The sequence below is a fragment of the Onychomys torridus genome, chromosome 6 (genome assembly GCF_903995425.1).
Source record: "Onychomys torridus chromosome 6, mOncTor1.1, whole genome shotgun sequence".
NCBI classification, from domain to species: Eukaryota; Metazoa; Chordata; class Mammalia; order Rodentia; family Cricetidae; genus Onychomys; species Onychomys torridus.
This window is the reverse complement of record NC_050448.1, coordinates 120,715,735-120,728,276: the sequence shown is the minus strand read 5'-3', so window position 1 is coordinate 120,728,276 and position 12,542 is coordinate 120,715,735. Positions and strand designations below refer to the sequence as shown.

At 39.1% G+C, this 12,542-nt stretch overlaps 1 protein-coding gene across 4 annotated transcripts in view; it reads right to left on the bottom strand.

Moving 5' to 3' along the window:
* Col24a1 (collagen type XXIV alpha 1 chain) overlaps positions 1-12,542 on the bottom strand; it is a 259,667-nt gene that overhangs the window by 51,535 nt on the left and 195,590 nt on the right. For all 4 annotated transcript variants that reach the window (XM_036190194.1, XM_036190198.1, XM_036190196.1 and 1 more), the window contains 5 exons: positions 11,902-11,955; positions 9,585-9,638; positions 9,422-9,475; positions 4,033-4,086; positions 2,399-2,506 (listed from right to left, as the gene is read on the bottom strand). In XM_036190194.1, the coding sequence (XP_036046087.1) occupies positions 2,399-2,506; positions 4,033-4,086; positions 9,422-9,475; positions 9,585-9,638; positions 11,902-11,955 (324 nt within the window). The remainder of the gene's footprint in view (positions 1-2,398; positions 2,507-4,032; positions 4,087-9,421; positions 9,476-9,584; positions 9,639-11,901; positions 11,956-12,542) is intronic.

Below are 12,542 nucleotides of genomic sequence, written 5' to 3'. Positions count from 1 at the left end.
AAATCCAATAGAATCACAATAGAAAATTACCTGAAAAAAATTTTTGGCTGTATTAGGCTATAACTTTCAAATAGGTTGTTCTTATTTATATAATAAAATTCATTAGTATGTAGAACATGAACAAGGACACGCAGGCACACCTGAGAGCAATATTAATATCTGGTGGATTTGCAATTTGAAGCCCAGATTTCACTGTGACCTACAGTCAATGAGGTTGAATGATAGTTTCCCTAGTGTATTGTATAGAAGGGTTCAAAGGCTTAGGTAGACAGAAGCGTGGAGATGCATTTATTATATGTAATTGGAACTAGCCACTGTCCCACTGGAAGGACCCAGAGAATATTCTTTATCAGGGTGTTCAGAAGTGCCCTGGAGCTGTGTCTCTGTTAAATGGGAGCTTTGGAATGCCTTTATAGTAGAACCCAGGATAGCAGTCTGTTATCAGAGGAAAGGTAGATGCAGCTACTGTGTAGAGCAACAGCTTTGTGCAATCAGAATGGTTTGATCTGTACAGATCTGTGGCAATGTTTAACTTAACATAGGAGTCCACAGAATCAACCAAATATGTCATGGCTTACTAGAATATGTTAAACTGGAAAATGTGTAGGTCTTATGGATATATGTTGAACTAAGAGTCTCAGTCAGTTCTCAGATTCAGAGCCAATTCCCTGACCAGAATCCCCTGAGGGAAAGCAGATTCTCCTGGAGGAAAACCCTACAATATGGGGAGAGGTGTATTCTATGACCCATCTCCAAAGCCTGTTCACAGGGACCTCCGGTCAATTACTATGTGACTGAGCATTGGAGAAAGCAAAACCCAGCCTCTCCAGAGGAAAGCTGAAGGCACAGTGCCCAAATTCTCCTTTAGACTGGGATCTCAAAAGAAAGTCCTCTGGTGTGGTGGGTGAGGCATCATATGCCTATGATGCCTCATTATATCCCAGTGCCTGGGAGACTGAAACAAAAGGCTGGCTGAGTGTGAGGGCAATCCAGGCTACACGGTAAAATCATGTTAGAAGGAGGAGGTAGAAGAAGAGAGGAAAAAGGAGAGGGAGAAAGAGGAGGAAAAGGAGGAGGAAGAAAGTCCTCTTTAGTCAGATAACTACTGTCAGAAGTATATAAAATATTTATTTTAATTAAATATTCACCTTCAATATCACATCTGTCTAGGCCTTAATTTGATGTTCTGATGTGTTTCCTCCAAAATGAATAGAAACAGTGTTTAAAAAAACTCCTTAAAAATATTCATCTTCCCAGATAGAACCTGAGTACATATTTATTTCTCAAATACTTAGATTGAATAGATAACAGTTTCAGTTTCTTTTTGTTTTTAAATATATGAGGTAACTCACCATAGTGAAAGAAGAATATTAATATGGATTGGTTTTATGCACACTGCCTTGCCAGATGTAAATAAACTAGGATTAATTTATTACTTAAGAAAAGAGAAACAAATCAATGGATAGCCATATCCAAATAATGGAAACATAAAAAGATAAATTTCACTGGGCTATTGGATGAAGACAGTTAATTCTTCTAATGTTTTAATTGAAAATACAACCCGAGATGACACACATATCTGAATTAGGTAGACACTGATAAAAGAAAAAGAGAACATGACGGAGTGAAGACTAAAATATGGTTTTGGGGGCTGGAGAGATGGCTCAGCAGTTCAGAACGCTTGCTGCTCCTGTAGGAGACTGGAGTTCAGTTCCCAGCAGCTGCATCAGGCAGCTCACAACCTCCTATAACTTCAGCTCCAGAAGATCTGATGCCCTCTTTTGGCTTCTTTAGGTACCTGCACCCATGATCATATACTCACACACAGATACACACACATTGTTAAAAATAACTCCTTAAAAATACCTGGTTTTAAATTTTCTGAAAGAATAAGGTAGAAATTTGCATTTAAAACAAGAGTGAATTTGTATCATTGTATCACCCTTAAATGAACACAGGAAATATCCATGCAATTCTTGAAAATACTAGGGCTGTAAAAGCAAAGGGAAAATTATTCTGGGCAGAACCTACTTGAGGTACCGCCAAGACCGAAATGTTCCAAAGAAGGCTGAGGACATTTGATGAACACAAAACATAGCCTGGCTATGCAACCATGGAACGGAGCTTCTTTATACTTTATTTATTTACTTTTAAACTTTTATATGTACAAAAATATATAAATTGCTACTATGGATTACTAGGTATAAAATATCCAAGAGAATGTATCTACTGACATATTTTAAAATCATTAGTACAATTCCAAGATAACTATGAGAGAAATGATTGACTTAATCTGAGCTGATACCTGAACTGAGAAAGATAACCCCAATCCGCATGGTCCTTAAAAAGACATCAGTGCATAGGAAATAGAGAGCATAGATGCATTTGCAATACTCACAGGAAGTCCTTGTTTTCCCAGGAGCCCAGGCTTCCCAGGGGTTCCTGACATGCCGTCTACTCCATGGTATCCTTGCAAGCCTTTTGGCCCGGGAAGGCCTGGAAGTCCCTTGGTAATTAAAAAATATTTTGATTACAGAGACATATTGGGCAGATGACATTTCCTGGTGTAGAAAAGGTTTTATATTTCTGGACTTTGCCCCAAGATGAAATTGCCTCTAATTTTTTAGTGATTTTGTATCTATGTCCATAAGAGAGTTGCCTTAAAATGCCCTCTAAACAGATCTAGGCTATAACTCCACAAGCAGAACATTTACTTCACATCCATAAGTTTTAAATATGGTTTCAGTCCAAGTGCCCTAGAAAACTTTCTCTAAACAAAGATGAAAGCGAATCAGCAATTTATTGTGTGGCTTCCTGAGCCTCAGTGAGATTCCCTGATATTTCTCACTGTGTCAGTCCATCTTTCTCTAGCTGTCAAGAAAAGATGAGAGATGGACACCAGAGAACTGGAGATGCAGGCATCAGTCTCAAACAACCTGCACCATGGGTTCCCCAAGAATAAAGACTGTGATGCACTTCGTTTCCCTTGAAGTCAGACAATGTTGATAGACCTGAATATCTTGTTTCCACTCTTGAATGAATGATTGATTGTTTTTGGTTTGTTTGTTTGGTTTTTGTTTTTCGAGTCAGGGTTTCCCTGTGTATGTAGCTTTGTGCCTTTCCTGGAACTTACTTGGTAGCCCAGGCTGGCCTTGAACTCACAGAGATCTGCCTGGCTCTGCCTCCTGAGTGTTGGGATTAAAGGTGTGTGCCACCACTGCCCGGCTTGTTTTGTATTTCAGGATAGGTTATCTCTATGTAACAATTCTGGCTGTCCTGGAACTTACTCTGTAGACCAGGCTGCCCTCAAACTCAGAGATCTCCCTGCCTCTGCCTCCCCAGTGCTAGGATTAAAGGCCTTCACCATTATTGCTGGCCCTGAACAACTGGGTTTTATTTGTAGGGTCTTTGACATGAATGTACTTAGAATTTGTCTTTTTTCTTTTTCCCCTTTGTCCCAGTGCAGGCTGGTGGAAGCAAGTGGGTAAGTCTTGGCTGGGCAGCATCAGAAGCATTCTCTTTGCTAACTAATCAGTCAGCACATACCTACCCAGCCAGAGGATGACACTGATGTGCAGGTAAAATTCATCTTTATTCTGTGACTAAGGACTGCTTTTCTCTCCAAGACTGGTTGCTCTAATTGCCAGGAGAATGAGAAGCTGAGGCCTCCAATTAAAACCCAGCTCATGTCTTTTTAATTACACTTGACCTTAGTTACCACTTGCTTGGTCATGTTTCCAAGTTCCCTGTTTACAGTGGTTCACCAAGAGAGGGAAGTAAGTGTCCACAGGGAGGGCTCCGTAACACAGGAAAACAGCATCCCCCACTCAAAGGGACTTAGATTTTAAACAGCAAGTTTGGTTTTGAGTTAGTGGTCATATTTTGTTCCCTCTGTGTTCCAGTATGGGTTTGAATTTTTTCAAGAGAGTCTGATTTATCCAACATGACATAACTGGCCCCAAACTATTCTGGTTGCTAAAGTTGTCAATTCTGCTTAGAAAAACAAGAAAGATAAAGAGGTCTGTTACTTACAGGAATGCCAGGTTTCCCAGAAGGACCAGGAGCTCCTTTTTCCCCCTTAGAACCCTGAAAATGGAAAGCACAGTTTTTAATAGAAATAGGCTGACTTAAACAAGCCACGGATGAGAATGCTAAAGGCCTGCATGGCACAGAAGCACACATGACTAGCTGTCTATCACTGGAACGGCCATTTAGTTCTCTTGGGGGGGGGGGTGGGGGCACTTCCATCATGGAAAATGGGAGAATTTGAACAGATCACTTATGAATTTCCTTTTTGCTCTGAATTCGGATTTAAAAATTCAAATCATAGTTCTAAAAAGGCACTGTTTTGTGAATGTCCTTGCTTTCAGGCAGAGTCTATGCCTCCTTTTAAAAGTGGCTAACTTCAGTAGATATTTATTGAGTATCATGTATCATGGCATCTGTTACATGCTAGAATTCAGAGGCAAAGTTCCTGGTCACAAGACACTAACTGTGTGGTGATGGATGTGAACCAACAGCCAAAATGTGCTTCCATGGAAGCATAAAGAATACACTTGCAAAAAAAAATAGGTATTTATTTTTCAAGGCCTGTTTGTTTTTCCATGTGTGATATGTTTTAAGTCTTAATTGATTCAACAGTAACTGGTCTGCCAGGACAGTTAGAGAGTCAGCCCTTGCAAATCATTCCATTGTTCCGATGAGATCCTCAAATTATTTTCAGATGAAAAACATGGAAAACAGTGACATGGTGTACAAATAAGGAAAAGAATCATGTCATTACCAGACATACTTCTCAGAGATCATTTCAAGTTACCTTAGACAGGATTGTTTTAGCCTGGGATGGTAAGTTCTCTAGCATGCTGAAGCTACAGCTTAACAACATATACATGAATAATCATTTCAGATGTTACACCTTTGAAGACAGCCTTAAATATTTGAGAAGATACATAGTACATATCACCATAGAGGAAAAGGACATCTTCTGTAAGAGACAGAACATTCAACTGTTTAACTTGGCTTAGTGGTATGTGCTGAGTAATCCCAAGACTCAGAAAAGTACTCATGCAAACATGGTTCATATAGCTTCAGCCAGTGATTCTCACCCTAGGTGGGGCCAGCACAGTAGGATTATGGTGTGTTGGGGCCACAAAGGATGACATGCATTTTGGTGGATGTGTGAAGGATGCCTGAAGAGTAAAGTCACCTTCCCACTATCTTTCCTGACTATGGCAACCCAGAATGCTACTGCAGTCTTGAGAGAAAAAAGCCAATGGGAAACACTGTATGTCAAAATGCAGCATGTTTGAGTATTTTAGAGGAGTTAGAAGCAGTTATCCAATTAGATTCCCATCATTTAGCTGCCTACTACTACATGGGATGGACATTTAGGACAGATGTTAAGTTCTATTATAAGGAATACTAATAAAATTCTACTTGTAGCACATTTTTATGTATGTGCTTCAAACATTCAAGTAACAAAATACAAACAAGAAGATTCAGGCACCATTATAGTCAATTACATTTGAAGATGATCCTTACGTTGGGGATTATTTCAGAAGTTAAATGCTGTATTCCAAGGGCTATATCTAAAGACTTATCACAACTAGAATGTTCTTTAGACTTGGATTGGCATTAAAGCATTATTAATAGCACAATACTAAGGGAATTTTATGGTATGAGAGACATTTTAAAAGGTTGTTTTACTAATGCTAGAAAGGTAGTTATGGCAATATCCACCCATTGACAAGTAGTATTTAACCAATACCAAGATTCTGGCCTCTGTCTTGGATTATTGAGACTAAGAAAGATTTCTTTATTATAGTTATTGTAATTTTAACTGGAAGAAGGTAGGGAAGCTGGAAAGGCCATATAATCTTGTAATGGAGGTTTCAATACATGCAGAATATTGTTCTTGTTATGGACCAAATGTTTGTGTGCTCCCCAAATTCACACATTGAAATTCTGACCTTAATGATGAAGTGTAAAGGCTGGTCCTCTGAGAGGTGATAAGGTTTAGAGGGGATTAGTGCTCTTCTAAGGGAGACTTCAGAGAGCTCTCCAGTCCCCTTCTCTCCTAGTGAGGATACAGTGAGGAGTTGGTATCCTGTAACATAGAGGTGCACTCTCACTAGAACCTGACCATGCTGTCATACTGACCTCCAGAATGAAACTCTGTTATTTACAAGCTACGTTTTCCATGGTACTTAGTAGTTATACTACTTAGTTAGTTATAGAAGCCCAGGTAAAGTGATTCTTGTACTGTAATATATTTTATTATGAGAACTGGTATATTAAAATGTCTCAAAACTAGCATTACTAGTTTCATAACTAAGAGCTTAGTACTAATAAATACTCCTCTTGCACAGAGTGGTCTGCCCAGTAGGAATTTAGAGGTGGTCTCAGGTGAAAGAAATATGCTGCTGTGTAAGCTCTTACTGGATGAGTAACTGGGTTATTACCATAAGAAGGGAAACAGTCACACTCCAACTAACCCTCCAAATCCAAATATAATAAAGTAGACATATTCTGTGACATCAGTCTTAACTTGTTCATTTTATTTTATTTGAATATAAGTCCTTCATAAATCCATGGATGGAATGTCCTTAAATAGAAAGGCAAATGACTCTGTAGGAAGCTTTTTTAGGGTACATTTTCCCCTTTGCTTCGATTGCATTGAAAAATACACCTAAGAGACCATAAGGAGCCCTTCTGGAAGCCTTCTGTTCATGGGTACTCTACTGGTTCTCTGACTAGACAAGGTGATCTAATTCTTATGACAAAGAACATTGTAAGGTTCTCTGTTAATTGAAACCTTGGTTTTGTTTGTTGTTGTTTTTGATTTTGCTTTTAAAAAAGTCTCAAGGATAGTTATCACAACACTTGGCTAGCTCCAACTTCCTTTGGGTGGTCAGCTTTAGAGAGCAAACACAAGTTCAGGGCTTTATGCAAGGACTATTCTCCCCTCTTCTTTTTTAACCAAGAAAATTGCAATTCACTGAAATCCAGAGGTTTGTATTGAGAGGAGAAGAAGGCTTTGGCTTGAGTCCTCGGCTCTGTGGCTCATAGGGGCTCTCACTTACATTTGCATCCCAGGAATCTTTGCAGGATATAGTGGCTTTCCTTTGCTCTGACTTCTTTCTAGAGGAACCCACTCTCCCATGCCCAGTGAATGAATTCATTAGTAAGTTAGGATTAACTGTATTTTAATTTATAAAAATTTATAATTAACAGAAGATTTCAAAGCAATCACGTTTGTACACCAATTACAGGAAATTAAGTTGTTTCTGGTTCTGTTGCTAATTAGTTCTGTGATCTTAGGTAACACAATCTCTCCGGGATTTAAATTTCTTCATTTCGCAAACAAGATCGCTTTCCAGATGATTTTTAAGGGTCCATTTTTCAAATCTAAAAAATAAAGCTTTGCAAAAACAAGAAGACAGCAACTGGACAGGACTCATCTGGCCACCAAAGAAGTCCTTAGTGACTAATACATAATCATGGCTATTCTTGTAGCAATTAATGCTAGCATAAACTCTAAGAGATCCTACATTGTGCAGTTGGACGGCATGTGCTAGCACACTCCAGAGCAGAGAGCAGCTAGTTTCCCTGGATCATGCAGAAGGCAAGGCATGGCTGCAACTCCTTTTCACTCCAACATATAGGGACAGCTCCCCAGCTCACTGGAAGGCAGTTGTCCCATAAGAGAATTTGATTTTCATTGCTAAAATTTTAACAGATACTAACAAAACTCAGAAAGTTTCTTTTTCAAGAGATATGTCAAACGAGAAAAAGAAAACCTGATAAACATGGAAGTTTTAATTAGAAAATGTTAGGCACTTTAGGATAAAACCTGAACAAGCCTCTGCATTCTTGGGTAACACGTAATATTGTTCTATGAGCTTATAGCTTGTTCCACAACTTCTTCCATTGTATGTGTTAAAAATGCTAAGTGAAATTGGAGGCTATCATGTTTCTCTGCCTTACTTTTTCTCCATCCAGGCCAGGTTTTAATACTTTCAGTAACTATTTACCAAGCCTTCTTAATTTAATGTGTATGTGTGTGTGTGTGTGTGTGTGTGTGTATGTGTGTGTGTGTGTGTAAGTGCATATGTGTGTGCAGATGCATGTGTATTTGTATGAGCACATACATGTGGAAGTTAGAGGACAACATTGAATATTGTTCCTCAGGCTGTGCTCACTTTTAAAAAACAGAGGTATTTGATTTTAATATTATGCATATGTATATTCTACTTTTAAGTTATCTGTGTGGAGGTATGTATACATAAGGATCGGTGCCCATGGTGGCCAGAAGAGGGCATTTGATAATATGGAACTGGTCTTATAGGTGGTTGTGAAATACCCCTTCCCCATTGACCTGCAACTTGCTAAGGGATCCACCTGTCTCCACTTCTCAGCATAGTTTACACATGCCTGGGCTTTCCTTATACATAACTTCTACAACTGGGTCTATTTGACTGATAGTTTTTCTCTCTACAATGCTGATACTTCCATTTGAAACTACCTTAGGGGATATCCTTAGGTGATTTTTACAGGGCCAGGATAGGTAAAGAGCAATTTAGATTCTAGTAAAAAGATAAAAGATCATTTACCATGGTCTGTTATTCCTTGTTCTCCCTTTCTGTTCTTGATCCAGCTGGGATCTCCTGCTCCCCTAAGCTTTCTTTCCCTCGAACCTTGCCCTTCATTACTCCCACTGTTATCCAGGTTGTTCATGTAGATCTCATCCATTTCTCTGTCATTGGGTGAGCCCTGTATCTTTCCTAGGGTCCCATTTTCTAGGTAGCCTCCCTGGAGTTGTGTAGCAGTCTAGTCATCTTTGTTTTACATCTAGTATCCTACTATGAGTGAGTACATACCATACCCCCAACTGGATCAGGCCCTCTGGATAAGTGAGACAATTGAATAGCTTGAACTGTTTGGGAGGCATCCAGGCTGCGGGACCAGGACCTGTCCTTAGTGCATGAGCTGGCTGTTTGGAACCTTGGGCTACACAAGCACACTTTGCTAAGCCTGGAAGGAGGGGACTGGACCTGCCTGTACTGAATCCACCAGGTTTAAATGAATCCCCAGGGGAGTCTTGGCCCTGGAGGAGATGGGAATGGAGGGGAGGGGCTGGGGGGAAAAAGGGGTCAGGGGTGGAAAGGGGGAGGACAGGGGAACCCATGGCTGATGTGTAAAATTAAAACACAAATGTCATAATAAAAAAAGGAGAGAGAAAAAGAAAAAAACAAAACAACAACAACAAAAAGATATAAGTTACTCAGTCATGGTTTAGCATAAGATTTGACCCCTGGTCCCCAAGAGGCTTACAACAATCTCCACTCAGGATGGCTATTTGGTGTGATAACGAACAGGGTCTCCTGTGTGCCCACTTTGCTATGCCAAGAGTCTCACTTACTTCAGATCCCCTCTCCCCTTTCAGGCCTTGTCCGCCCTGCTCGCCTGCTTCACCCTTTAATAGGAGTCAAGAGAGAAATCTCATGTAAAGCCAATAAGAAATGAGCTGTATTAATGTGATTTATTTTTAAATGTTGGAATTATAGAATACTCTCACAACATACTGGGGACCCTTGTTGTCCAGTGGCACCTCTGAGTCCTGGCACACCCACATGGCCCTAGGAATAGAAAAGATTCTATTAATTCAAGTAAGCTCAGTCATGTGACCTAGACTGTTATCACTTAAAATGGAAGCAGAGTATTCTAGAACTTAATTTAAATATAGAGTCTTCTTTGAAATAGGATAGAACATAGAGTTGAGAAGTATTTTGATGAATCTGGTATATTATGTTGGACAAATACAGTATTTTTTGGTTTTGTTTTAAAATGTGAATTAATGTGGAGGACTGGATGGTGGATTAGGATGGTGCCTAATGTTTGAAGCCTGTAAATGTGGCATGGTGTAGAAAAAGAGTCTTTATAGTTTAAATGGCCCCCAAAGGGAGTGGCACTATTAGGAGGCATGGCTCTGTTAGAGTGGGTGTGGCCTTGTCAGATGAAGTGTGTAACTGGGGGCATGCTCTGAGGTCTCCTTTGCTCAAGCTTCCCTCATTGTGATTGTTAGTTGACTTCCTGCTGCCGTCTGGTCAAGATGTAACTAGCACCATGTCTTCCTGGATGCTGCCATGCTCCCTATCATGGTGGTAATAGATTGAACCTCTGAAACTATAAGACACCACCTCAATTAAATGTGTTATTTGTAAGAGTTGCCATGATCATGGTGTCTCTTCACAGCAATAGAGACCCTAACTAAGACACTATATTAAAGATCCCCAGAGATTCTGAGCCAGCTAAAAGGTCAGGATGGTGATGGTCAGCCACAACTTTGCTGCGTCCTTGGCTTGTCATAGTAGGGAGGTCTTATAGTCACCAACTGCCTCTTTGGACTCTATGAAGTCAAGGCACAGTTCTCACCAATGATAAACCAGTTTCTGGAAGTTTTGTTTCCTACTCTGGTATATCTTGGTAAACACTGACAATGGCCATTTTTGTGAAGCAGCAAAACTTAAATGTGATACAGAGAAGTTTTTTTTTTTTTTGTAAAATCTTGAGAAAGAGCATAAGGAAAGTGGTGAATTCTGTCTGATGGTGTTAGTGGAGGGATGAGCTGAATGGCCATGTGATTGTATAAGCAAAGTGGGGACAAATTCAACTTCAGAGAATCCACCTTCAAGGTGAAACAGTGAGGACTTCCTGGTAGAAGAAGTATGGGAAGTAGAGATTTACATGACATACTTGGTAAGTGGATTTGTGGGGGGTGGGGGTATGGCTGGGGACAGGGAGTCTAGTTAGAGAGCTATTGAAATAATTCAGACAAAAGACATCGTGAGAGGATCAGTTTAATAACGGCAGTTATTTGTCTACCTGCTTGTCTAATCAACTTGGCTAATCTAAATCTGCCTTTCAGTAGTGATCATAGTGCAGCAGCCTTGAGACAGAGAGATGCACTGGGTCAAGTTGCCCACAGTTCATCATTAAAAGCTAATTATGCATATAGGGCTTACAACTCAACATTTTAAAAAATAGACCAAACTTAGATTCTAATTGGGGAGCTAAGGCACCATGTAATTAAAAAAACCAGCTAGTAAAACGTATAGTAACAAAAGACTGTAAAATGTGTTGAGTGACCTATAAACAATATTATAGGGTTGCAAAGGGCAAGGCTGCTGTTTGAGTCAGATGAGAGGAAAGTTAGACACAAATTATAAATGGCACAATCTCTGTAAGCAAGGATTATGTAATGCTGGGAGCACGCAGAGAATCTGGTGAGCAAAGAAATAAGACCAAAGTGACAGGGAAATTGACATTGGAAAAAAGAGACCAGAGACAGCAGGCAAGAGATAAAACATCATCAACAGGAACATGAGTCCAAGTTTATTTCCTCAAGTCTTTAGAGACTTCTACTAGTTACCAGGGATTCTGCATCCTAGAAATTGGGATGTTGTAATAAAAGACAGACAAGATTGTTATCCTCCTAAGCCTGACATTTTGGTGGGTGAAGACTGGTAATGAAGAAAATACAAACAAATAAAAAATGATAAGGTAATGATAACATTTCAGTATCATGATGGAAATGAGGGTGCATGATAAAGTGATAGCTATAGATCTACTTTAGGTAGGGCAGGCAAAATAGTTCTACATCTGTTTCAGACGGGAAAGCCTCCCTGGTGATAACTCTACAGGTGCCATCACTGTGATGAGAAAAATGCAATAGTGGGAAGAAGCCAGTTTTAGACAGCAGAAAGAGCTAGGGGACCTCTTGATCCAAAACAGAATGCATGGCTCACTATTTCAGGGTGCTTGCTTTTGTTTGAACGGAACACAGTTTCAGGGAAATTCTACTCAAATTTAGAAGCAAGGTGTGTCGCTTCCAGTGATTACCTTATAGCCTTCTTCACCATGCTCTCCTCTCTCTCCTTGTTCTCCCATTGGCCCCTACAGAGAGCACACAAAAAGACAGTCAATTTGATGGCTGTAATTCCTGAGTGCAGATGCTACAAATAGGGTGGTTTATTCTTTTTCCAAAAATATAAGGCTCAATATATAGTGAATTCTTTAAGTCTGCTATGTAACTGAAAATGTTGAATTTCAAGTGGTATCAAAAGTGCTACAGAATTTAAAACTTAATCAATTAATTTATGCACAGTTGCCATATGACTTCAAAACTTTTATACTCAGTTATTAGAACTAATATAATAAATTATAATAGATATAATTAGTATGAGGTTCATTGCTAAACAGAATTATATGAATATAGTCTCAATGATTCTGCTATGAAAAATATTGAAGAAATATAAATAAAACTGAATTTTATGAGTAAAATATCATATTATAAATCTTGTAGTTTTCTTAATGTTAAATGGATTGAAATTTATGCAAGACTTAATTCCATTTACTTTACAGGCTTCTGTAATAAGACTTATTTTTAAATATTTATATGAATTTTTGATATGATAAACTGTTCAAATTATAATCTTTAAAAATTTCAAAGAGTATTGGTTATCATACACTAGAACCTCCTG